At 29.5% G+C, this 26377-nt stretch overlaps 2 protein-coding genes across 2 annotated transcripts; both read right to left on the reverse strand.

The window, feature by feature from the left end:
* Window positions 1–208: 208 nt before the first annotated feature.
* On the reverse strand, window positions 209–3814 carry LOC115234011 (scoloptoxin SSD976-like). Its single transcript, XM_029804696.1, has 7 exons — window positions 3399–3814; window positions 3123–3244; window positions 2390–2477; window positions 1749–1918; window positions 1315–1415; window positions 688–779; window positions 209–472 (listed from the first exon to the last, which is right to left on the reverse strand). The coding sequence occupies exons 1-7, from the start codon at window positions 3547–3549 to the stop codon at window positions 261–263; spliced, it is 936 nt and encodes a 311-aa protein (XP_029660556.1). The 5' UTR covers window positions 3550–3814; the 3' UTR covers window positions 209–260.
* Window positions 3815–6451: 2637 nt separating this feature from the next.
* LOC115234006 (venom allergen 5-like) lies at window positions 6452–17974 on the reverse strand. The gene is made up of 7 exons (XM_029804692.1): window positions 17770–17974; window positions 12194–12315; window positions 11403–11484; window positions 9301–9461; window positions 8061–8161; window positions 7301–7395; window positions 6452–6868 (listed from the first exon to the last, which is right to left on the reverse strand). Exons 1-7 carry the CDS (start codon window positions 17867–17869, stop codon window positions 6822–6824), a joined length of 708 nt encoding a protein of 235 aa, XP_029660552.1. The 5' UTR covers window positions 17870–17974; the 3' UTR covers window positions 6452–6821.
* Window positions 17975–26377: the final 8403 nt, after the last annotated feature.

Below are 26377 nucleotides of genomic sequence, written 5' to 3' on the forward strand. Positions count from 1 at the left end.
ATATTTAGCACATTAAAGTTTCTTCATTATCATATTAGCAAAATATAATGAAATTGTTGGAAAAGCGTTTAAACAGACATGAGAAGGAGTCTCCCAGAAACATCGCTATAGCCGTTATTATTTAAAACTGCTTGACGCTAGCAAGTTTAAAATATTTACTTTTGCTAGTATATTTGCAATATTATTATTAAACAGAAGAATATATTAGACACAAATTAGTATGCTATTATAATGAAAATTATGTAAACATTAAAATCTTATTACAATATTATATAATAGAATATCCATGATAGATCTGCGCATTTTGCGCGAACAAATTGATTTTTTCTCTGGTACATAGGACTGTTATCTTTATGTATGTTATGGTGCACGTTAAAAAATTTACGACCATTTCTGACAGATGTGGATCTCTTGTCATTACGAATTTCTTCAACGTTGTTTTTGGGGCAACTTGCTGGTACGTTCTTGAAACCTGTTGAATTATATATTGTTATTTATTTTTATATACATATCAATAATTTTAATTCTAATTTTAATTATGCTACACACACAAACATATATTTATTGTTGAAATATTAATACATTATATATTAATAAATGTAAAGCTATAAAAAATAACAGTATTTTAAATACAAATTACATTCTTATAAGAATATTTTTTTATTATATTAACAAATTAAAACGTACTGCAAAGATTAGGGTATTTATCCGAAATTTTCAAAGAATGATCGCAGCTACGGTTTCCAACGATGTAAGGTAGCTTACCAAACTCGTTGCCCCTTTGATTATTAAAAAGAAAATGTATATTATATGATTAGTTTGAAATAACGATCGTCATTGCACGAAAGAAAATATAGTAATTAATCATTGCTTCATCATATATATATATATATATATATATATATTTATATATATATATATATTGTACTTTGCTTATTGCGAAAGAAAGTTATATTATGTGAGTAATGTTAAGTCTTTTATTTTTCTTCTTTATCTTTTTTTTTTTCCTCTTAAATATAAGAAATATGGTCTATTCAAATTGCGCGTAATTCACTTTCTGTATATTTTAATATAAATTCAAAACATATATATCGATATAAGAACATATCCAAGTACATACATGCACAAAAAACATTGTTTGCAAGGGATATGTTAACAAAAAACAGGGATAATGTCATAATATATACTCGTATAATATTATGAAAAGGCAAAGCGATGTATCAATTTTCTTTTTATCCACGCAGTAATGTTTTTAATTCTCTTGCTTATTTATTTGTTATCTAATTTTTGAAATATTATTTTTATATGACTTACGTGGGTCCATAATGGCAGACATAAAATTGGTAAGCGGTATTATTCGACGTTTTATATTGTGAATATCCGCATCCGACCAGATAAGTATTTGCCCAAGCAAGCTGTTGCCCAAAAAAATAGAAATAATAAAAGAAAAGTCTTGATATATCATTACAATTATTTCAGAATTTGTTCAATTTATGTCAAGTTTAGTAATATTTGATACACCTTACTTGTGTGAAATATTTGATTGAATATCGATTATTCTAGCAATATGAGAAAAATATGTCTTTTGTTGTCATAAAATAAAATAATATAAGATATAATATAATAGAAACAATATCTTTCTTTTTAATATAAGTATTATTATTTTATCACAAAATTTTTTAATTACGAGTTTTGAGTTTGTAGTATTTTATTTTGATTTTTTATTAATTTTTTAATAGTGGATATACCTGTGTGTAATGACCAGCTACTTCTATAATCTTTGTGTCAATAGCGCTAAATTGGTAGACCTCGTGCTCGCTGAACCATTTGTTTATTTGCTTAGAAAATTCTATTTTTGCAATATTCTGACTTCTTCGCATTTTCTTTAAGCCAATATTTTGACCGACTGGGAATCGCTCTAAAAAATATTTTATAGATAATTTTATTAAGTTATAAATACATTTAATATGTGCTATTCATTTGAGGAATTATTTTACATATAATGACAAAGACCTATATCTTAAAAGATATAATATGTGTTAGTAAATACGTTTGCATATATTTGCTGTATATAGCAAAAATCTAGATGACGGAATAAAATTGTTTCTATTTCTGAAAGATGAGGTCCTTATGTAACTCTATCCTAATACATAATAGAAAATTCGCTTCTCACAGAAAAAATTTTATAAGACCGAAATTGATTTATTTTCAATGGAAATATTAAAGCACCCAATCATTTCGCAACTATATACACATTTTTTCCATATTAAGTATTTTTGAATACAGGATAGCCTATTAATTTTTTAATTAATTTATTTTTTACTATTTCACTTTTTATTCTTTTACTTTAATTTTAACTTATTTACTTATGATATCAGACTGTACGTACCAATTTTCCTGTCTTTCTCATCATTATGAGCAAATATGCATTGATTTGCCCAATTCTGAGCACCGGATGCAAGCTCGGAGTCCCAATACTGCAAATGTGCATAATCTAATCAATATTTATGATCGTTTTGCATTATATAAATGGATTATTGATATACAGAATGTTCTATTTTAAAATTTTTACGCGATTATGCATATTTTAGAAACTACGGATTTTATATATATTTATACATATATAAAATTCCTTACATGTGTTCCTAATGTATATTTGATTAAAATTTGTATTAATTTTCTATTAAGATATGCTTAAAGCACAAATTTTGTAGTTATTGAATTATTCTACAAAAAGAAGTTTTAGAAATTTAGATAGTATATAAAAAGTTCGAAAATATTTAAAATTAAATTTTCTCAAGGATATTTATCTATATTATTATATATTGAAGGATATTTGTACAATTAATCAGAAATTTGAGCAGTATTTATTTGTAGAAAGACTTATATACGATTGTCTTTGAAACTATTGATAATTAGAAAAAATGTTTGAGATTAAATTTATTTTTCCGTCTCGAGGAGACAGACATATCCTTTCTCCAAAAAAAAAAGTTTAATCATAAAATAATTTTTAAATATATATTCAAATAAAGTTTTTATATATAATCTATAAAATATTTTTTAAATATTATCATGTTTAGCAATTTTTTTATGGACAAGATAAATTATAATTTATCGCGCACCAGTTCATGCATATTGGCGGCAGGTGGTTGAGCATTAATTGATCCCTCGGCGATGGACTGTCGTAGTCTGTTATGAGTATCGAGAATATCACGTATGATGTCGCACGTCATATCCTCGTTTTCTGGAATATAATTCGAAAATGTTCGGATCAATGATAACGCTTGTCTATTATCGAATTATGTGTTTCAATCTTATTTTAATAGATATCTCGTGTATGATGCCTCCTGTATGTAGATATACATAGTATATATAATCCTCTCGTGTGTTATATTTACCTAGTATTTTCATATCGTGGCATCTTGGATTCGCGTGTATCCTTGAAATAATAAAACTAACGAAACAAAATTGTATCAAATATTTAAATCTGTCCAATTCACATAATTGCTTCAAACCTCCTATATACATGTATGTATATATTTGTAGCATCCTAAACAAAAAATTTATATTATATTTATAATTCAAAAAAAGCGTTTCCAGATCCACACATGTTTATATGATCTTTTTTCATCATGACAGTGAGTACAATATGCTCTTAAGTTTGATCACCTATTTTTGATACATCTCCTATATATACATGTGTGTGTGTGTGTATAAAAAATATAAATTATTTTTATATGTTTTCTTTTCTCAACAAAATTAAGTGCCTCAACAAAGAATTATTTTGCTCCAAGATGTAATTAAAGTATTTATATATATGTGTGTGTGTGTGTGTGTGTGTGTGTGCTTATGAATGGATCAATTATCTTCACAATAAAAACAGCAATTTTTGGCTTCTTCAGAACACTTATTGTTAGCACAAGTAAACACACTGTAAGCGATTTTCAGCACTGTTGTTGAGTTTTGAAGTAAAATCTGTGCGATAAATCAATAATGTCTTTTTCAGATTATTGTCGCTGCTAACGTTTAACTGGAGGGTTTTTTATCTCGAGTGTCGCTAGTTTGCTAGTGCTCTCACAGCAAACAATACTCTGGCGATTTATTGAGCGAAAAATTGATTTTACATTTTTTTTTTAAATCTTTTATGGGCGATTGCTTTCATGTTCGACGCCTCGTCATGTCTTGCATTTGTAATTTATAATGGCATTGATAGAGTATTAATAACTCTAAATATTTTGCTGTAGAATTCTTAAAAAGTGTATTCTTCATAGAAAAAAAAGTTCTGTTATATAATTTTGATTACAATATGAAATAATAATAATGTAAAATAATAAATATAACTAAAGTTATACACACAGAGTATTCAATTTTAATGGAAATAGCTGTATATCCTCTAAAATTGACATTGTACAAAAAATGTCTCCGATCAAAGTTTTAAGTTTTCATTTCTTATTGCATATAGCTCAAATGTATGATATAGCGATTTCGTATATTTCACCGAAAACTGAATAACATTAAATAAAGTGTAACGCGTTAACAACCTATTTATAAAATTATAAAACTAAAAGGCTCCAGCGCTCGTTAATTTTTATAAATGGAACAGTAAATGATCTTATAGTAGCAATCGATTTTCAAGCGATTTATCGAGCGTAATATCTGTATTGCATTTTTATCGTCTGCAGTTAACAGCATTCAAGATTGATGCTTTATCACATTTCGTAGAATACATATATGCAATGATGTCGGCGCATGTACTATACACATTAAAATGTATATATATATGTGTGTGTGTGTGTGTGTGTGTGTGTCTCGATTGTGATGCATTATATTTTTTGATTAATTAATTTAAAAAAAGGATTATATAAGAAATCTTCAATTATTTTCTCAGAAATATTTCGATTATTGATTGCATAGTAATTTTTTAGATTATATAATAGTACTTTAAAATAATTATAAGTATAAAAATATATAATAATTGTAATGAGTATAATTAAAATAAAAACAATTTTTAATAGAAAAAATTATTAGTTTTTCTTTTTATTTATATAATGTAAAAATTTATAACATTAATTTTACACAAATAATAAGCTCTGAAATTAAAGATGAGAAAACCTACATATGCATTCATAGGTCTCAATGAGAACTGTACAAATAAAGACGATATAAATAAATCGATAATCTTCAGAGAACATGGCAATATAATAAATATTTATTATTTTACATTATAAACAGAAGCATCAAGAAGAGAGAGAATATTTTAACATTTCCTTTTTTAATTAAAATTATAATTGAATAAAATAATTCTGATGACGCGTCCATGAATATTGATTGTTGTCTACATATATGTAATTTTTAATGTTCAAGCAATCTTTATAATTAAATTTGTAAGCATATATGAGGGACTGTGAAATACATAGGGCACAAGATAATTTTATTTGTGTATGTACCTGTATAAAACGCTTGAATTGATTAAAACTCTTGAAAACAAGTTTATTTATTTTTTTTAAATTTGAAACAAGATTTGTATATAGTGGAAAACGAGTGAAAAATTCAATTTTATTATGTTTTTTATTTTTGCCATTATGTATATACAATCAGGAATATATTAATGACTTTTGAGACACTAATACATAATGATCAAGTTTTTCTGTAATATTTAAAAAATGTAAGTTATCTCTTAAACAATTAATTAATTCCATTATTTTATTTTGTAAAAGAATAGGAAGAATCTGTAAAAATCTTACATGCCATAAAATTTATGTACAATAACTGCAGCAAAAATAATCATTTTTGATGTATTACATATATATTTAAATATTTAGATAATTTATAAGTATGTTTTTTTACCTGCACAAAAATTGTCTAGTCTATATTATATTCTGATACGAAATAATATTACGCATATTTATAATATAACATATATTCTAATAAAAAGATTTAAATTTTTTAGTTTATCTATTATCTTATCTTATCTTAATTTTACTAATTTCTATGGGCTATAAATAGAGACTAGATAAATTGATCTAAAATCAACAGATCGAGAAAGAGAAAGAGATTTTCGACTTTTCTAACTTTTATCATAGACGAAACATATCTTCTCGATACGTATTCTTTAATGAAAGTAAAGCAGCTAAATTATAAATACTTATTTGATTTAATAATTTAAGCGTGCTTCTAGTGCGTACTTCCGCGAATACGTTATATAATTTTCTTAATACACAAGATTAACGAGAAGCGAGAAAGATAACACAAATTACTGAAATTTAGAACCAGCTTGATATTCAATTATATTTCATACAACGATTAGTTATTTTTTTTTTGATTATTTGCTTTGAATTTGAGCAGTGAATAATTTTTTTGATATTGTATAATTTGCTTTGGACATTAAAGAATTGGATTATCAAAGAATTCGTTTTTTTTTTTAAGAAAAAACTTTTTTTTGTCATTATTCATATTTGCATTTGCTTGTAGCGTTTTTTTTCCATCATGAATACATATTTTGCGTATAAGGATTTCCAGTCAGCTCGCGGCGGATTGAGAGAAAGAGAAACCAGAGAAATTTCTTCACTTGAATTTGCTCTCTCGGCGGCCTTGACTGCATTTGACTAATTCAATATTACAATCTCGTAGACACATATTTACATGGTAATAAGCATAATTCGCCTTATTGTCGTTTATATAAATTGACAACACGCGAATCAGCTGTTTCTTAATCGACAAAACTTACTAATTACAATTTACGTAATGCAACTGATTGCTCTATTAGCGAAAACAATTCGCCATTGTTGATTGATATTCTTCATAAATATCCATATATAATACTATCCATATACACATAGAGCTCCGAGGTGATAATAACTTCCACGAGCTGTAATCACATAGTGTGTATTAACATATATGTGCATATTTATTTCCAAAAAAATGAGCGTAAAATAAAAAAATTTGAATGAAATAAGAAAAAAGAGATTTCAGTATAATATTCTTTCTTTCACACTTATTCCATGAGAAAATATTATTCTGGATACTAAACTGATTGTGAGTCTATTTTTAAACAAAGATAATAAGAAAATTTCGTTGATTACACGTATTCAAATCTGGAAATCTGTGAAAAATATACTTTAGCATTTAATAGCAAAAAGAATAAATATAATTTCACATTTTCACAGAGAGAAATTGAGATTTTATAGAAAATCATCGATTTTATAGAAGAGATTAGAGGTGAAATTGTATTGTATTTAATAAATTTAAAAAAATACGATAAAAAGTTCAAAAAGATAGTAATGCTAATTATGATACTAACAACACAATCCGGCGTATCTGTTGCTGTAGGACATTCCGTAATTGCCGCATGCAGGTTGACCCGATTGATAAGGTTGATAACCGAGTACGTTCCCGCTGAAACGAAACAAAGCAAGACGATAATTTTTTTTTTATCGTACGATTCTTTATATACATCGAGAAAACGATTTCTCCGTGTCAGCTTTCAAAAAGATTTGATATTTGCAATATAATTTAGATTTAATGACGAGATAAATGTGAGAAGTTACTGAAAAAAATTAGCAATTACATGTCGTGCAATTAAAAATACGGCTTGTATTAAATTTGTAGAAAAATTTACGGAATTAAAATTATTAATTATACTCAAAATTAATACAAAGTCTTAGAAATAAAAAATCTGAATATTATTATTCGCCCCCGTTGTACTTTCCCGTGGATTCAAAAATATATTATTTTGCATAATTTGAAAAGATTGCTGTTACAAATTTCTTTTCTTTTTCTTCTTTCTTTCTCCTCATATTACACGTCTTTCTCCGTTGAAACTTTTTCCAATATATAAAATTAGTTATTTGTGAAAAATGCAGAGTTATTTTTTCGATACATTATAAAGGATATCGTTCTGAAATTATATAAAGAGTCTCTTGAAGAAGTATTTCCTTTAATAAAAATCTAGTGCTGTGTGTGTGTGTGTGTATAATACGTCTTGACACAATTTCCATATTCTAATATAAAAGAAACGAAATAAAGAAGAAGTTAGTTATATTTCGAAATAGGATTCTCACCTCGGCCCGTAGTTGCATACGTAATTCTTGGTGTACCCGCGAGCGGGGTCGTAGTAAAACGAATATCCGCATCCCAGCAGGAAAGTGTCGCTCCACACCAACTGGAATTAATTCAGAATGTTTTCTGCTTCTTAAAGATCTGTGTGTGTGAATTGCTCGCGCATGTGAACATGAAAAGAGTCCGCGAGCGGAACAATTTATGCTTCGATTACTTCGAATACGCTGTCTCGCGGGACAGAAGAGGCGTTTAATTGTAAAATCAAGGATTTTGATTACATTTTCCTCAGCTCATTTAAAGAGTTTAATTTTCTTTGATAAAATGGTGGAGGTATCTCAACAGCTTTTAAGATATAATCGATTGAAAGTAAAATGCTGTTTAGAAATTTAGATTTTATAGTATGCAAATATATAACAAAATGTTATGTTTAATTTAATTTTGTTTAGTTTTTTAATGAAGTAAATTAAATTAAATTTGAGTATCTTCTACGCACATGCGTTTTCGATAATATGATAAATAATACGATTAATAAAACGAACTTTTTTTCCGGAAGATAAACTCGTCGTTAAAAAGTTCTTTCGCAAATGGCGATCTCATGAAAATTCATAAAACAACAGCACAAGTTCATAAAATAAGAATTAACTACGGTTCGGAGAGCGATCGGGTCTATAAATCGCGGATTTTTTTAGACTTATTTTGAAACTGACCTACGAATAAAATCAATTTTTAATGTTTTTATACGGCTCGATTATCTTAAGAAAAAAAGAATTCACATTATATTTTATCCTGTCATCGCAAATCTTGTCAATTATTATGTGAGTAGTAAATAAACTCGTTAAGAGTAACATTATTTGCCGAAAATAGTCTTATTAAATTTGCAAATATTATTCCGTTATAATAATCAATTAGCGAAAAATATTTATTAAGAATTAAAAAATTATTCTGATTGAAAGATTATTCTGATTAAATGATAAATATATATTTCTACTAAAACACAAGTTTTTTTCGGCAAGGTTTTTTATTTTATCAACATAACACATGTCGTTATGATATTGAATAACTTGATTACGATAGCCTAGTCTAGTCGTTTTCATATCGAATATGAAGTAATAAGAAGTTTTACGGTGCCAATAAAATCCATCTTCTCTTTCGAATAGAGATCTTCCTTATATATCGTTTTTATCGTAATTACATAATTTTCTAACGCTTTTATCTTTTTCCGATTTTGCTGACTACTATTACCTGCGTGTAGTGTCCGGTCGTTTTGCTATAACCGGAGTGATAGTATTGTACCTCGTTGAACCAGCCAGAAATTTGTCGTCTCCAATTCGGCTCACCGTCGTAAGGTCCCGGGGGCCTAGTCGTCCATGAGCGAGCGATATTCTGTCCTACTGCGAATCTACCTGCGAATCAATTGCTTTGATCAATCACAAAGGACAAAGAGTACATTAAACTTTTGGCGAAACGTCACGTTTTGCCAACGATATACAGAAGCGAAGCTAAAATGAAACATATTATAAATGATAGTTTTTATTTTTTTTTATCAACTTAGTACAGAATATTTGTATACTTTTACTGAAAAAAAAACTATTTTTATCAATTTTGTTTGTTACAAGATTTATTAAAAATTTTACATAAATTTTGAAGATGCCGTTAATTTATATGCATTTTTATATTTTATAGAAAAGCACATTTCTTTGTCGTTTTTCTGAATTAATGTATACTTGTACATCAAAGAAGCAAAAGATCTTAATAATATCAGGTCGCTAGCGTTAAGCTTTGTTATGTGTCTGTTTCGATATATTGATTACCGTTGAACAGTTTAATTTTTCTTTTAATAATTGTACGGTAACCTTTCCAACAGTAATTCGATATTTCATATCGTCGCGATTCGTTTAAATAAAAGAAGTTCACGCGTTAATGCTAATGTATAAAATACGTACGCTATGGTAGACTTTTTTTGGGGGGGAGAGTACTTCTTAGGAAAAAAATTGCAATATTTAATATGTAGAATAATGGAAGATAAAAAAAAAATCGGGAGCTTAAGGATACTTTAAAAGCTTAATCAAGCAGCGACTGTTTGTGAGACTATATGAATTATGAAACACTCAATAAAATTAACGTAATACGATTTGTAATGCTATGACTACCTGCAATATAAATGTTGTTATAATTTGCATGGTTATTATTACGATTACTACGTGACATTTCCACTTGAAATTTAAATGTTTAATTTTTAAATATTGTTTGCATTTTAATCGGTTGAATTATAATCATAATAATTTTAATGTAATTTTGTTTAATTGTGTTGACATTTGTTAGAGTTTTATTTTTGTTTATCTGATTTTCCACTCTTTGTGATGGCATAAAAAAAACAATTATCTTAGAATTAAGTGCTATTTATAAATTTACGAATCCCGCAACTCAAAAATTTTTAGCTTTTCGCCTAGAAAAAGTAAGAATCTTAATCTTTCTTTTCAGAATGGAAAAAAGAGGAAATGCTTATTCAGACTATTTATAAAAAAAAAAAAAATACATGCATTGTAATTTTTTAGCTAAAACTTTGCGCAGAAATATCATGCTTCAGCACACAAGAAACTATAGTTAAAACGCAATAAATTTAGAATTTTTATAATGTATTTTTTGTAAAGCAAAAGAAATATAGTCAAGAAATGATAGAGATTTATAGCACCTTTAAATATAGTTCTTTCTTGTGCCAAAAAAAAGAATAAGGGTATTTTTTCTGCAATGCCAAAATCAGAATATGCATTTTCTTAAAAATTATATGCAATGTATGGATAGGAAGAGTCTTCAATTTATTTTAAACTTTTCTTTAGAATAATTCAAAATGTGCTGCTTTGCTTTAAAGAGATAGAGCTTAAAAATTCAAACTATATCGATTTAAAAGCTCACAAAAAAAAAAACACCTAATTCTGCTACTAAGCGGAATTCGATATTCTTATCTCTCAGGGCGATGGCGAACTAAGTGAATATATATAAACTCGGCTCTCTTAAAAATAAAAATAAAATATCTTCTCTATGTAACGTACGCGCAATTTTTCAACTTGCGGAAATCGGAAGTTCCTAAATAGCACATATATTTTTTTATTTTGGTAAGAGGAAGGAATAGCAGTTGGTCGTAGCTTTTCATATCTTTATATATATATATATAGAGTTTTATTATAATGCTGCTATTCTAGCATGTATGGACGCTATTATAATATGCTATTTTTTAGGCATAAAGATATTTTGTCTCATATTATTTTTATGATATATACATTAAAAGTATTATCATGTCAGTTTGCGCAAACATGCAATATAACCGCTAATAAAATTTTACTTACGGACATTTCTTAGACTGTCATGTGACTCGGTGCAACGATCCGCCCATCTTTGTGCTATCGCAGCAAGTTCGTCATCCCATATCTATAACAGCAATTAGTAACTTACACGTCGAATTAATCGTACAGCGCGATACGTCCACGGAATATTACAGAGCTGCGTTAAAACTCACTTCAACTTTGGTTAATCCGTCATGTGGCTTATCGTGTAAATTAGTATGCATCGCGTGAGAGTGCTTTTTTACAAATATAAATACGCTGTGAGATAAGAGAATATTTTCATCATGCTGCTAAAATGAAGTTTAGTGCAAATCTTTTGTTTTTATATTGGATGCGATAAATAGGAGCAAGCAAATTACTTGCTTTTAATTCAGACAAATTTGTTTTTCTGATTTGTTTATTAAGCGATTTTATTATTCAATTTATTATGCCTATTTCTTTTAACTTTGTTTTTGATTTCAGAAAAAAGTTTTCCTGACAGAAGTTTTTATAGAAGTTGAAGGGAAACATATAAGATGGCGGTATTCATTTTTTTTAATTCTTTGTTTCAAGATAATTATTATCTTGAGTTTTATAAATGAGAATACCTATTTTTGACTATAGGTTCTTATAGTTGAAATTTGACAAAAGGATTCTGCCAAACTAAGTTTTTCAAGAAATAGTATATAAAAACATAGTTTTTTGTTAAAAAAATTTAAATAGAATTTGCTTTGAAAAAATTCTATTTGTATATTGTTGTTGAAAACGGCGATTCTCTAAGAAATAAGATGAAACGCGTTGACACACACACTTACCATCTCCATCATATTCGCTGCGCCAGGTTGACCATGTATCTGTCCCAGTGCCACTAGTTGCCTCAATCGATTGTGTTCGTCCAGGATAATCTGTTTCTCTTCACACGATATACCACCGGACCCTATAAGATAATATGTATTTTGAGTTGTTGCTTTCTGACCATATATAATATATATTCGTTTCTAGAGACAAATATTATGTATTATGATAAGTATTATGATACGACCGCTCCTGCTGTAAGATAGAATAGAAGATGCAGAACCAAATATATTTAAATGTTCAGTTTTAAAGAGAGAGAGAGAGAGAGAGAGAGAGAGAGAGAGAGAGAGAGAGAGAGAGAGGAAAAAAAAAAAAGACAGAGAGAGAGAGAGAGAGAGAGAGAGAGAGAGAGAGAGAGAGAGAGAGAGAGAGAGAGAGAGAGAGAGAGAGAGAGAGAGAGAGAGAGAGAGAGAGAGAGAGAGAGAGAGAGAGAGAGAGAGAGAGAGAGAGAGAGAGAGAGAGAGAGAGAGAGAGAGAGAGAGAGAGAGAGAGAGAGAGAGAGAGAGAGAGAGAGAGAGAGAGAGAGAGAGAGAGAGAGAGAGAGAGAGAGAGAGAGAGAGAGAGAGAGAGAGAGAGAGAGAGAGAGAGAGAAGAGAGAGAGAGAGAGAGAGAGAGAGAGAGAGAGAGAGAGAGAGAGTAGTAAAAAAGAAGACAATAAAAAATAAATAATATAATTAAAATTAAATTTTAAAATTGTACACATTTTATAATATAAAAAATATTAATATAATATTTTATAATATATTATATTACAATTTTAATATATCATATAATTTGTCAGCGTTACTCAATAATTTTATTATATTTATTTGATAAATGATTAGCATTTTTTACAATTTTATAAAAAGAAATTGATTTATCCATTTGAGATATTCATATATTTATTCTATGTCAAGATTATACTTGAAATCTATAATAAAAATTGAAAGACATTGTGCCATGCCGCACATTACTTTCAGCTTATGAAAATATAATGTCGAGACAGAGCTGCAGAAGAGAATTTATGAGATATCACTTAATTTCACTTTCATCTTAGATAATCTTTTATGATACCAGAACTTTATATATGTGTCTCTTTTCGGATTTTTCTCCGTTTCTTTCTCTTTTGTTACTATTCCTTGCAAGCTCCAGATTGCGCAGCTTCCCGAAAAACTTTCTATGGAAGTTGGGGTTTAGCCTTGTTCCCCTTGTCTTTCATTTGGTGCATGAAGAACTTCCGTTCCGTAAGTTTAACTTCTCATTGAAATGGAAGTGATGGCGTTCCTTTTGTTCACTTTGTTATGTCGTTTCCAGACACGGTGAGCGCGCTAACTCATTCCTAACAATCCATAATTAGGAAGAAACTGCGAAAGTATCTGAAAATGTCTTCGAGAGAGAATACATATATATTCGGATATCTGTCGAACTAGCGTGAAATTTTCTACTAATTATTGAACTCGTCGTTTTTTCTTTTTTTTTTTTTTAAAGCAAATGTCAAACGCGAAATATATTATCTGACTAGTGCATAAATATGTCTCTATGAATTTGTATAGTATTTCTTGTACATATATCTAAATTTATGCTATATGTATTTTTTGGAGCAAATAAAATTCTAAATTAAACAATTTTACATCTAGACAATGATTTCTAAATTTAAAGCACATTTAAATTGATCGATATAATTGATATTTTGATATTTTAAGACAAATAAAATAAATTGATTATTATTACGAGAGAGGAATTAATAGCGTTATCATTTATCTCATCCCCAGCGAAGCACTCTTATTGGCAAAGTCATTTCACGAAAATCCCCGCAATATTCTGTTTCGCGGTAGCTATGGGTTTAATCACTTTTCTCTGCGAGTGCATCGCAGCGGCAGCTGCCAGCGGTACGCTTGATCACAGGGAGAAGAACGAGAAAGGCCGGCACTAATTGCGCGGCCTTTGTAAAATAGACGAGGTGCCGAGAGGTCGCAAGTTTTGCATCAGTAATTCGACCGACGGTCGCTGACAAAAGCTTCGCGCAAGTTAATTACTATCTACCGTGAGCGCAGGGTATCACCAGGATAGACCGGCCGCCACGTCCTCCGGGTACTTTCAATCTATCTTACGAGACTACCTCGCTCGTCCCTGTGCGGTCTTCGCGGTCCCTTCCAGATCCAAGGGTGGCTTAATGAGGTAAGTGGACGACGCTGTCGGTTCTAGCTTGGACGAAGTTTGTTTAAGCGGCTTGCACACGATGTGTATCGTAGCGGAGACACTCATTATATGTTTGAGCATGCTTTTAAGATTAATTGTCACTGACCATCTCAAGAATGTATAATAAAATATTTTTATTAAATTTTATTAATTTTACGATAAATTTTACAAAATTTCTTTTATTTACTCGATGTGACAAGTTTTATTTGTTATACAACATGTATTCAAGAATTGCTGCGAGAATTTAATTAATTTTTATTTATATTATGCTAGAGAAAAACACAATAATAAATATGCAATAAACGTATAATATTTTTTAAGTATAATTAAATATAAATAAATATGAAATTTATATTCATACTTGCGTAAAAACGAATGAATATCAATATCGCGGCGAAATTGCGCAAAGAATTAAATATATTCCGATCTGAAGCGATCTTAAATCGATAGAGGCTATTAAGTTGAGAACGCACTGTACAGTTACACACTATATGATAGAGAGATCATTAACTATTTTCAAACCGGATTGTCTTTATTAACATATGGATTTTCCGTAAATATAGCCCGTATTCGCGCGCGAGGCACTCTCGATAATGATCGCCGATTTAAATTTACGGCAGTCGTCGGCTTCTATTTCTGGCGAATTCGACTATGTCGAATGTTGAATAATCTTTCTCACGCGAGGAGATGCCCACCAATTTATTCCCAAAATCGATCTCTGTTTCGGATCTCGAATGGAATAGTTTCTCCTTCGAAAGTATAGAACAGAAAGACGACTGTACATATATACAATATATATAGATTGTACAAAGGCTGTCCATAAAGAAACCGAACTTTAAACAAAACGCCCGATTATGATGACGTGGGACCATCTGCCTTGTGGCATTGTGTAGTGGGATTTTTTAGCAACTTTCTCACAACACGAGTATAATGCTATCGTTCTTAGTTTACGTTTTATAGTAATTTAAATGAGGTTATATATAGAGATTTTTTTCTCTTTTAATTTTTTAATTTTTTTTAAAGTTTTTTTGTTAAGTTTTTTTTTTTTATTATGGAAAACGAAATGTGCAAGAACTATAAAAATCGAAAATAAACTATACGTATATCGCGACAAAGTATATCTCTCTACTAGTTAAAAGATTATTACAAACTTCTCACTCTAAAGCGCTTTTCGCGTTGCAATTATTACAACTAATTTATTTATTTCTAAAATACAAGATTTTTATTTGCGCTGTTTGCAACAGGTTGGATAACGAGCACAAATCATTAAGAGACAAACATTGTCGGCGACAACGTTCCCTTCTCGACGTACGCCAATTAAAACTCGGGTGACATCCGCTCTTGGTTGACGGCCGTCCCGCTATGACGGGAAAATGTCAGTTTCTTTTTGCGCCGGAAATGAGATAGGCTTGGTATCGAGCGTAACGATGCAATTCGGCCGACACATCTACACTCCATTCTACCGTAGAGCTCACAGTTAACTGAATTTCGTGGGAATGGACTCGCAATGATGTGCTAAATAAATAGCTCTCGATCGGCTTAAACTTTAATTGTTAATTCTGTTCGTCCACTTTTTATGCGTTTCTTTCGGTAAAAAAAAGTAAACTATGTACGGCATATATTAGCTATTACGATAACATATTAATTTTGAATTATATTAGTTCCGTTACATTAAAGAAAATGTTATGGTTATATATAGAAGTAATATATTTTTAAAATATTTGGAGAGAGAGAAAAAGAGAATTTTTTTTACATGTTTAACTTTATGTTTTTTTAAATTTAGAAAATAGGACTGCTTTAGTTTTACAAGCGAATTTTTCATGAAAAAATGTTGCTTTTCTGTATAGGAATATTAGATAAACAATTAAGCTAAAAGATTGCAATCAGAACTATTTAATCTGATTTAGATATTTATAACGCTTCTATATACAATATACTAATGCACATTTTCTTTGATAATTTTTCCTATGTGATTTAATATGGTAGTAAATATTTTAATTTTTTAAATTTATTTATTATTTAACTAACGCTAAAAATATTTGTTGAAGATAATTTGTTATAACATTTCAGTGACAGATATTTTACGATTTCGTGGGAAAACTAATTTTTACGTGAATATGATAATTATATTCAGCGTAAAAAAACTATTATGTAGCGGAAAATTTTGCAACATAAAATTTATTAAATTACAATATTAAAAAAATGTTCTTGCAATTTACTTTTCGATATTGGATGATCGTGTTCAAGGCGATGCGCTAACGAAACATGCAGAAAGCTCGAAAAATGTGGACCTTCGATCGTAATCTTTTTCCTCTCTCTCTCTTTCTCGATATCATCTTCTCTTTCGTTCTCTCATTAATTATAAATCATTGAACCTCATATCTTTCTCGAGGTTCGCGGTGTAAAGTCGTGTCGTGACACGGCGAGAAGAATTAATTTGCACGAGAATACGCGATTCATATTCCGTCGCCCGTTCTTATCTGATAAATGTTGTCTGGAGGAAACTGATGGACGAGAGAGCCCGAGAACTGCATCGAACTTTCTCGGTGAGAATTATATCTCACTAATTTTATTGATTATGAGATTATCATAAATTATACAAAAAAATAATAAATATTGACGTTCTTTGCCAACTAAATCTCTTTTAAAATTAAAAATTAACAGCTGCTACTTCTTTCTTTATTCCCATTGAAATCATTGACGTTATCATAGAAAGTTCAGCTGCACTTATGTCAGCATAACGAATACTATAAAGTGTTCGTCAAAAAATATTATAGTCATATATATGTTACTTTATATAGAATTTGTTACTGTTTAAGTTCTTTTATGCATTTTATAGTTTTATAGATTCAAAATGATACTTTATATTTCTCTTGAAAAAGCGTATAAAAATTATAAGAAATAAATTATGTAATCCTTAAATTATAGTATCTTATTTCGAAAATTAAAAATTTACTCTTAAATCTTGAATGATAAATTTAAATTTTTGTCTATTTCTTTGTCGAAGAATGAAGGATTTCATATTTCTTTCGCAGCTTTAGTAAAGAATAAGTTTCTCGCAAATCAAATTTTAAAAATGTATGAAAAAAAAATTATATTTGACATCAGGTTATTATTTAAGACCAACTTTATATTATATAATGAAAGAAATTGTAATTTAAAACTTACATTAGTTACTAAAATATCGAATGACGAAATTTGAGAAATTCTTACGATTTCTTTTTTTTTCTCCATTTCTCGACATTTTTTTGTTAAAAATGAATGGAATAAAATTGCTATTTGTTCATTCGTCATCAATTGGCATGGAACATTTTAATTTATCAATATTAAAACGAGAATGTCCAAACATCATACTCACTCAGTATAGTCTTTCCTATACACGATGTATCACAGTGTATCACTAGGAGACACGTGACAGTTATTAGGAGAAATCCGACGTTCTTCTCGGTAAATATCATCGTGACAGATAAGGGTTTCACCAGCTCCGAAGAAAGCACGAGGTTACGAATCCGGAAGCGTAATAGGAAGATTTCAGTCGAAATGCGAACCTCGGTAACGATCTCGGCAATCAAGGGCTCGGTCTCCCTTAAATCTGAACGACGACGGGAAGCTGGAGCAAGGGCGGACTGAACAAAACGCAACGTACAAGCAACTCGAAGTCGTTCACTCCGGCACGTGTTGGACCAATATCGGCCGATTAAATCGGCCGATTTACGATTGCCCAGGAGAAATATAGAGAATCGGAAACCGTCTGCGAACCGGTCGGTGGAACGAGCCGAACTAATAGCCGGCCGTGCTGATTCCTCGTGACTTTATATATCGTGCCACCTGTGCCATGGGTGTCCATGTAATCGTTAATGAACCAGTCGCAGTGCAGTGGGGAGTGTTGCTCATACAGGAGCAGGGTGACTCTGATTTAGCACATGTATGCTCAAGGTTGAATATTCGCGGACTCGGTGATCTGAAAAACTGTTGTCACGTCGATGGATTTAATTGTGTGATTGTTTAAGAATTTCTTAAATCCATAAAGCGCTTTTAGCGCCCAATATATTATTGTCGGGTCTTGAATTGGATCTTTTGAAAGAATAAAAAATTTTAACTTCCGTGACTCTTTATTTTTAATACATAATACATATATAATTCGTTTATTTGATATTAATATATATTTTTTATTATATTCTATAGACAGTACAAAATGGCTTGATTGAAAATCTATAAAGTGCTTAAATATTGTTTATTTTATTTGAATTATTAATTTCTCTTTTTTTATTGTGTTAGCTTATATATCAATTAACTTGAACGATGAAGAAAGATCAGTTGATAGATCTGACTAAATAAATTCGTACTGATAAATAAAAGTCGCAAAATGACTTTCCATTAATTGAGCTCAGCGCGAATCGCCGTACAACTTTGATTATCGGTTTTCGAACGTCTGATTCAACTCATTCCTCATCGGCTTACATCTTCTACTACTTCACCGTCCGCTTTTGCAACGATGGATCGAAATCCCTGCAAAGTTCCAAAGAAGTTAGTAGCAATTTCTTCAGAACTTTAGCCCGTAAATGTCTATCGTTCGTCTAGCTGGCTAGTTTGTGTCTGAATTAAAGAGAGATTTATCTGAAACGGTTTGTCAAAAAATTCGTAAAATTATGAACCAAAACGACATTTCTTAGAGCCCAGTTATAGGGATAGATAAGTTATATCACAAATAGTTATTGACAAAATATTCCATAAACAATGTATAATAATATATATTTATACATATTTATTTCTACATTCTTATATTTTTTTGGAATTATTTTACAATAAAACCTCGAAAAATAGTTTAATTAAAATTTACTTGGCTATTAAGATACTAGTGTTGTCAAAAGTACAAGATAATCTAATCTAAAATAAGATTTTTCAGAATGACAATGTATGCTTTATTTTATTTATAATTATTTAGATGATTTATTAAGCTTATTTTATGAACGATCGATTGTTTATAATTCATGATAAAATTTTAAATTATAACTTGTGTGTATATGTGTGTGTATGTATTTATAATTTTTTGTGTATTTTGATATATGTATCGTAAATATGTAGAGCATGTTGAAGCTGAACTTCTCATCTCGAAAGAGTTCTAAGAACATATAATAGAATTATATGAGAGTACATATCAACTTTCGTTTGAAAATTGCAGCATATATATACGCTACGATACATTAATCCATATAATAAATGGTTAAAATCGCAAGAGGTCATTCGTGGTTTTCGTTTTTATCCAATCAATCTTTCTCACACTGTTCGCACCAAAGACAATGTTATTGTTCAATTTTAAATAATTAAACTCTTTTATTACGAAGCGGTCGAAAATTCGGTTTCTCTCTCTTCTCTGTTGCAAGTAAAACTGTCAAATTTATAATTCGAGGAGCACGCTATGAACGGTAAAAAGCTTTGTTATTAATCTTATTATCTAGATTCTAGAAGACACCTAGAAGTCGGAAAGTCGGAAAAATTTATTTTTGTAATAAGGCAATTAGCGCGTTAGCAGAACCGATGGCCGGCGAGGAATCATTTTGTCGGCGAGCTTATTAGAATTAATCGCGCCACGAAGAAAAGTCGAGGCATTTTTCTAGCGCTGATTACTACGAATGTATACTCCTTCGTCGCGCTTCCGCTTCTCTTTGTCTCTTCGTAGATTTACGGAGTAAATTGGGAACAAAGTAGCCACGTCGCCACTAAAATTTACTTTCTTTGTTCCCCATTTCTTTTAAAGCGTTTGCTTTTCTTCTTCAAGAATTTGTTATGGCAATTGGGCAAAAACTCAATAAAACCGAAAGGTGTTTCCTCGTGTAAAAGTTTCTCCAATTTACATTTGTACAAGCAATTAACAATTCGCAATGATTCATTTATTATCCATATGTATTAGAGTCAGAGTTTAACTTTAACTAAGCATTTACATTATAATTTAAATGCTTGTTAAATGCTGTTTAAATTTTGTATTTTATATTATCTTATTAGATTATAAGTGGATTATATACATATATATGTGCTTATATATGTATATAGAAATTGTATATATCTCATATTATACTATAACCATAGATTATATAAAATGGATTTTAAGGATAAGATGCATCCTTTTGTGGAACATATATAAATATAAAATACTTAATATTTGTATTTTTCTTTTATATAGTCATAACCAATAAGAAATATTTATGAAATGTGTGAAATATATAAAAAAGAGATAGATATAAACGGACAATATTAATATATTAATTCTGAAACTGAAAAGCTGCAGCGGACAGATTTGCACAGCTAGCTCTGAATGGTTGAGATAAGAAGGAACACAGAAGAAAAGATTAAAGTGCACAGGTGGTCGTAATATTCCCGTTGAAAATCGTCAGAACAAAGTTAAGCATATAATTAATTTCTATAAGAATATCTTTAAATTATATATTGTGTAAAAATGAGATATTAAAAGTTCAACAATTTTATTATAAGACAGACAAAAAATTAATATGTCTGTCTACAATATATAATATATTTTGCAATATAATATATCTTATTCTATGTTTTTTAAAGTAATGTTATTAATTTTAAAGACGTTGTTATGAAAAAAGGGACATATATTTATTTGCATTCGTGAATCATATAATGATAGTTTCTTAATTGTTATGTATTTTATATCTTTTTTTTTTTTGCGAAATACGTCCTCTTTCGTACGCTGTATAAAAAAGACATATTTTATTTTTATTGCTGTTTATCAACAATGCTTCATTTGAACAACATCTGGTCGATGCCAATCCCCAAAAAATACTTTCGATAAATTCGCTTCTTTTGATAAATAGCTTTGTCAACAACTGTCGCATGTCTATTTTTCCGCTCTCGTTGCGAGGGAGGAGATTAATCTCGTTGTTTGTTCATTGGAGATCGAGAACGAAAAACCCGTTGTGGCCCAAATCGATTATTCTTCGGTGTGGGCAATGTTGTATTTCAAATATTTTCATTCCGGACGATTTATTTCCAGTCGCTTCTTCCTTCTAGTCGTTCGCGGAACAGGTTTAGGCTCTTGTGTCTTCGCACAAATAACTTCGACTCTTACGTATTCGATCGTTTTATGCCTCAGCTGGTGTGCGAAAATTTTCGCCTTGACGAGTAAGGTCATAAAACGGAATCGCAAGAATATTAATTTTGTCATGAATTGGCTTTTGTGAGAATTTTATGGAAATGCCAGTCAGATTATTGAACTTACAGTTAATTGCGGCGTAATTAATTAGATGACCGCTCTTGGGTATACTCAATCATACAAGTAAAAGCATGGAAATGTCAGACAAATTTTTTTTTTCCGTCGGGCGTTTCCCAAGTTTTTACAGCTGCTTAGCATATTTAGAGTCTCGTAAAAAAAAATTCTGCCTCGTTCTGTAATATCTTGCTCGGAGGTCATCTAGGATCACGTTTTTCGCCTAATGAGCGACGTTTAACCGGCGAATCGACTGGTTCCAATCAATTAATCAAGTTGTGATTTGTCGGATGGGAGCAGACAGCCGGGCACCGAAGACTATCCCGCGTTTTTTTTCAATGTGATATATAGGATGTTCTAGCTATCATGTGTTTTCTCTTTGAATATTGGGAATTAGATTTGGTAGAATATTTGGTTTCTTTCTATTGTAAATTATATTAATAATTTTCATGTTAGAAGCAAATAAATGTAAGAAAGCGCAACAAACAAATTTAAACTTAAATTTAAAATCTATTAACACAGATCTTAATAATTAAAAAAAATTAATTTATAACATTTTTTAATAGAATGCGACAATATGTAAATTTTGAACTTTAGGTTTAAATTAAGTGTTATAAAGAAAGATTAATCAAAGGTTTTTATTGAGCAAATATTTTCTTCAATTTTATAAAAAAATACACTTCTAATATTTGATATAAACATCATCAAACACCTCATATAGTAACTTATATATTAATATGCATAGGTATATGTGTATTATTAATATGATGTGTCTACGCTTTTTAAAGCCATGCAGGAGAGAGTCTTGCATTGATTAATGATAATCATCGATAAGAATATGCGTTAATCATAGTTTCTTGTTTTTTGTTACATAAAAAACTTGCATAAATATGCGCAAAAAAATATATTATATTATTTGATGTCTTTATGTTTAACGGAGATTTAAACAAAATATCCAAGTAGTATGAGAAAGAAATTGACCAACCGAAAAGCGATACTTGAAGCCTTTACTGAGACATTGACGACCTACTTCGTAGCAGTTGCAGACTTTCTTTAGATAGAAGCAAAGTTTAAATGGGAAATCTTTCGATATTTTTTATACGAGTTTTATCGGACATGTGAAATCATCAGATAGATATACGTATATGTGTGTGAATACATTTATATGTATTTACATAATATCTCTTAAATCTTTATTTTATTATTCATGTCTGTAATTAAAAATGCGAAATAAAAAACATATGAATACATATTAATATATATTACTCTCATCAAAAGATTAGATTAAAATAGAAGACATTTAGATGTTGTTTCTGAACTTACGAATATGCTCGTATATATATATATATTTTTTTTTTTTCGATATGCAAAAAAGACATGTGCAAACTTTATCATAAAATATACACGTGCACGTCTCTGTTTGGAAGAAACATCAATCATGAAGTACTTTATAAGAATATCTTGATATTTCTTATAATTCTGGCTCTGCTTGTTCGGAATATTAATGTTAATACACATAAGATGACACATAATATGAACTGAAATGTTGATGCTAGTATGCAAACAATCTTTTTATTAAACTATTATTTTTTAAATAATTTTTGGATTATTGTTTGTGATTATTTTTAGCTACAGACAATTTTTCCCTTATAGTAATACGCAATAATTTACAGATGTGAAAATAAATAACATAAATGTAATTAAAAGAAAGGAAAGAAAATCAAAAAGAATCAGAGAAAAAGAGAAAAAAAAGAAAGAAAAAAAGTATGCGTTTTTGCTTGCCTTATCTATATTTCAAGTTTGAATGAACGAGCTGTAAATCTTAACATCTTTATTTTGAACATCCTTTGTTGATATCTAACCAAAGATTAGTAATTACCTGGTAAATAACCAAGAGAGAAAAAGAAGATAAGAGATAAAGAAAACTGTTCTACGCATTTTAAATAAATTTTTGTTCCTACATTGTTTGTTTGTCTTTTCTTTCAGTATTCACCATGTAATGATCTATTATGTATACTTTAAGTTGGCGCATTTGTTTGAAAATAATTATTTTCTTAGAGAAGACTTTTTACGTAGAAGAAAATGGAGAAAAAAAATGCGTGCGGTTTTTATATAGAATGATAAAAATGTTTGGATAAATTTTATCAACGTGTATCTATAAAATATTGCTATATAAATATAGATATAAAAAAATTTTCATCTGATCGTATCTTTTAAAATTGCATATCTTATCGTTATTCGATATCTTCTATCGTTTATACATTTTATTATTGTGTTTAAATTGCATCAAATAATTTTTATTTCTAGAGAGCGTCTTTTTCCATTAATATATGTATAACTGTCAATGTCCATAACGCGGAAGGAGCACTTGTGAATTTTCTCTCGAGACATTTTGTTATCAGAAAAACGGAATGTTGGGTAAAGTACTATTTTAGGGACACTTGATATAAGATCTGCACGAAATTTATAAGTCTTTTTAGAAAGATATAATCAGTTTTAAATCGAGTATGCCACTATCACGATATACGATGGTTTCGTGAAAGGAAAGGGACGCCAATAAACATTCCTGGTAATCGGCAACATATCGGACAGGCGGATCCAATACGTACTGGATGCAAACACGCGACACTCATATCCGTCGAGCTTACCTAGACAACGCGAGAATGCAGTCGGTCGGATTATAGGAACGTACATATAATGCTGGTTGAAGCAGAGCAAATTAAAGTTGTACGCTACAGATGCAGTGCGCGTCCTTCAAACACGGGAACGTAATATCGTATACGGGATCGTAACACAATATAAGGGGATGAAGGAAGAGAAAGGGGTTGACGGGAAGGGATTGAGAATCAAACGTGTTGAGGTGGCAGATCGACGTTATTCTTTTTTCTTTTTCGCCCTAGCGAACATCGCCGAGAGTTCGCCGTTAAAAGGGAGGAAGTGCGCCTCGAGATGGGAAGAGCTGAAAAAAAAGGGAACAAAAAAAGTTTAGTATTGGTCGGACGGTCTCTGAACTCGGTGAGATTTCTTTATTGACGCGCAAGAACGAAAGGTTTCATTGCCGATAAAAGTTACTTATGGATTTAGGAATATTCGTGTGCGGCATGTGAAAATGAAAGAGCAAAGCAAGGATTATGTCCTTATGGATATCCTTACCTATACCCGTATATATCGTGTTATTTTCATATAAAAAGAATTTTTTTTTTTATGATAAAACCGTCGCTATTATTGGAAATTTGATGTAAAAACGACCAAATTATTCAACATTTTGCTATTATATTTTGTAATATTTTGCTGTTAAATAAATTACATAAATTTGCTATTAAAATAAGATAACAGTCTATTCCTAAATTTTGTCATGGCAGCAAATTTGTCACTCTATTTTAATAAGCAATAAGAATATAATTTGTTATTACACTAAAATTATATAATTTGCAAAATTTTTTTTTAGCAATTGAACTTAGTATTTTTAATAAGTCTCCTTGCTGTGTCTATGGAATTATTGATGACATTTTTTCTATAACAGTGTAAAAAATACTATGCCAGTAGACTTTACTCCCAGACACAGAATGTTCTGTAAAAGACCTTAAGATATTTGCAATTAATTCCAAGTACATACCTTCTCGTTGATGTACTCTTGTTCTTGACTTTTTAAATGGTAGGTCGGAAGGAAATTATATCAAACTTAAGTATATATACGGATGTCTTGAAATAATAACTTTGAATTCTTGCCGTAGTAATCGTCGTATCACTTATTTATTGTAACTACATTAATTTTTCTTATATATATATTATCTTCTCCTTATATAATAATTACATACAATAGTGTAACATTTATTATATTTTCATGTACCACTTAACAACATTTAACGCAATATATACATTTTCTCTCTTTTCTCCTTCTCTCCCTCTCATTCTTCTTGTTTTCATTGTTACTACCGCTTTGTTTTCTTTTCTTTTTTTTTTTTTTTTTTTTTTTTTAATAAGAGGCGGCTTTTTTTTTATGCGTATACAAGATGAATTATACAATTCGAGCATCTTATGACGAATGAAATATGTCTCTGACAAACGGAAATATGGTAAAGTGCAATCTTTTTTAAGCGATTATACAATTTATTCACGGACATGAATTTTACACGTGAAAAATAGTCATTTTTAATGATTATCTTAATAAAAATCTGGAAATTAACTTAAAAATAATAAAAAGTCAGGCATTATTAAACGGTTGAGAATCTCTTTCTATATTTCCTATCTGTAATTATAAAAGAAATGCGAGAGACCTGTGTTTGAATTGTGTGATTTACTGTAGATATATAGGATGTTTCACATAAAATGTTACAAGATGTTTTCTCCGAAACGTTGACGTCGTACAACAAAATACAAAATTTATAGGATTTTAGATTTTAACTAAGATAATTTTTCGAGATTACCAATTGATTCCTCTTATTATTTTATGCATAAAAGTATTGAGGCAATATAATCAAAAAATGAATATTTTACAATATATTTCATAGTTTATGTAAAATTATGTCACACAAATTAAAATATAACATATCTCGTAAACTATTCAATTTGTGGTCATCCTATCCTTATAATTTAATTAAAACTCAAGATTATCAACTTCTTTCTCTCTCAAAACCCTATAAATTTTGTCTAAAACATTTTTTGTAGAACGTCAAGTTTTGAATGAGACATTTTGTAACACTTTATGTGAAGTACTCTATATATATGTATGACATAC

Source organism: Formica exsecta, unplaced genomic scaffold, assembly GCF_003651465.1.
Source record: "Formica exsecta isolate Colony F162 unplaced genomic scaffold, ASM365146v1 scaffold192, whole genome shotgun sequence".
Classification (NCBI taxonomy): Eukaryota; Metazoa; Arthropoda; class Insecta; order Hymenoptera; family Formicidae; genus Formica; species Formica exsecta.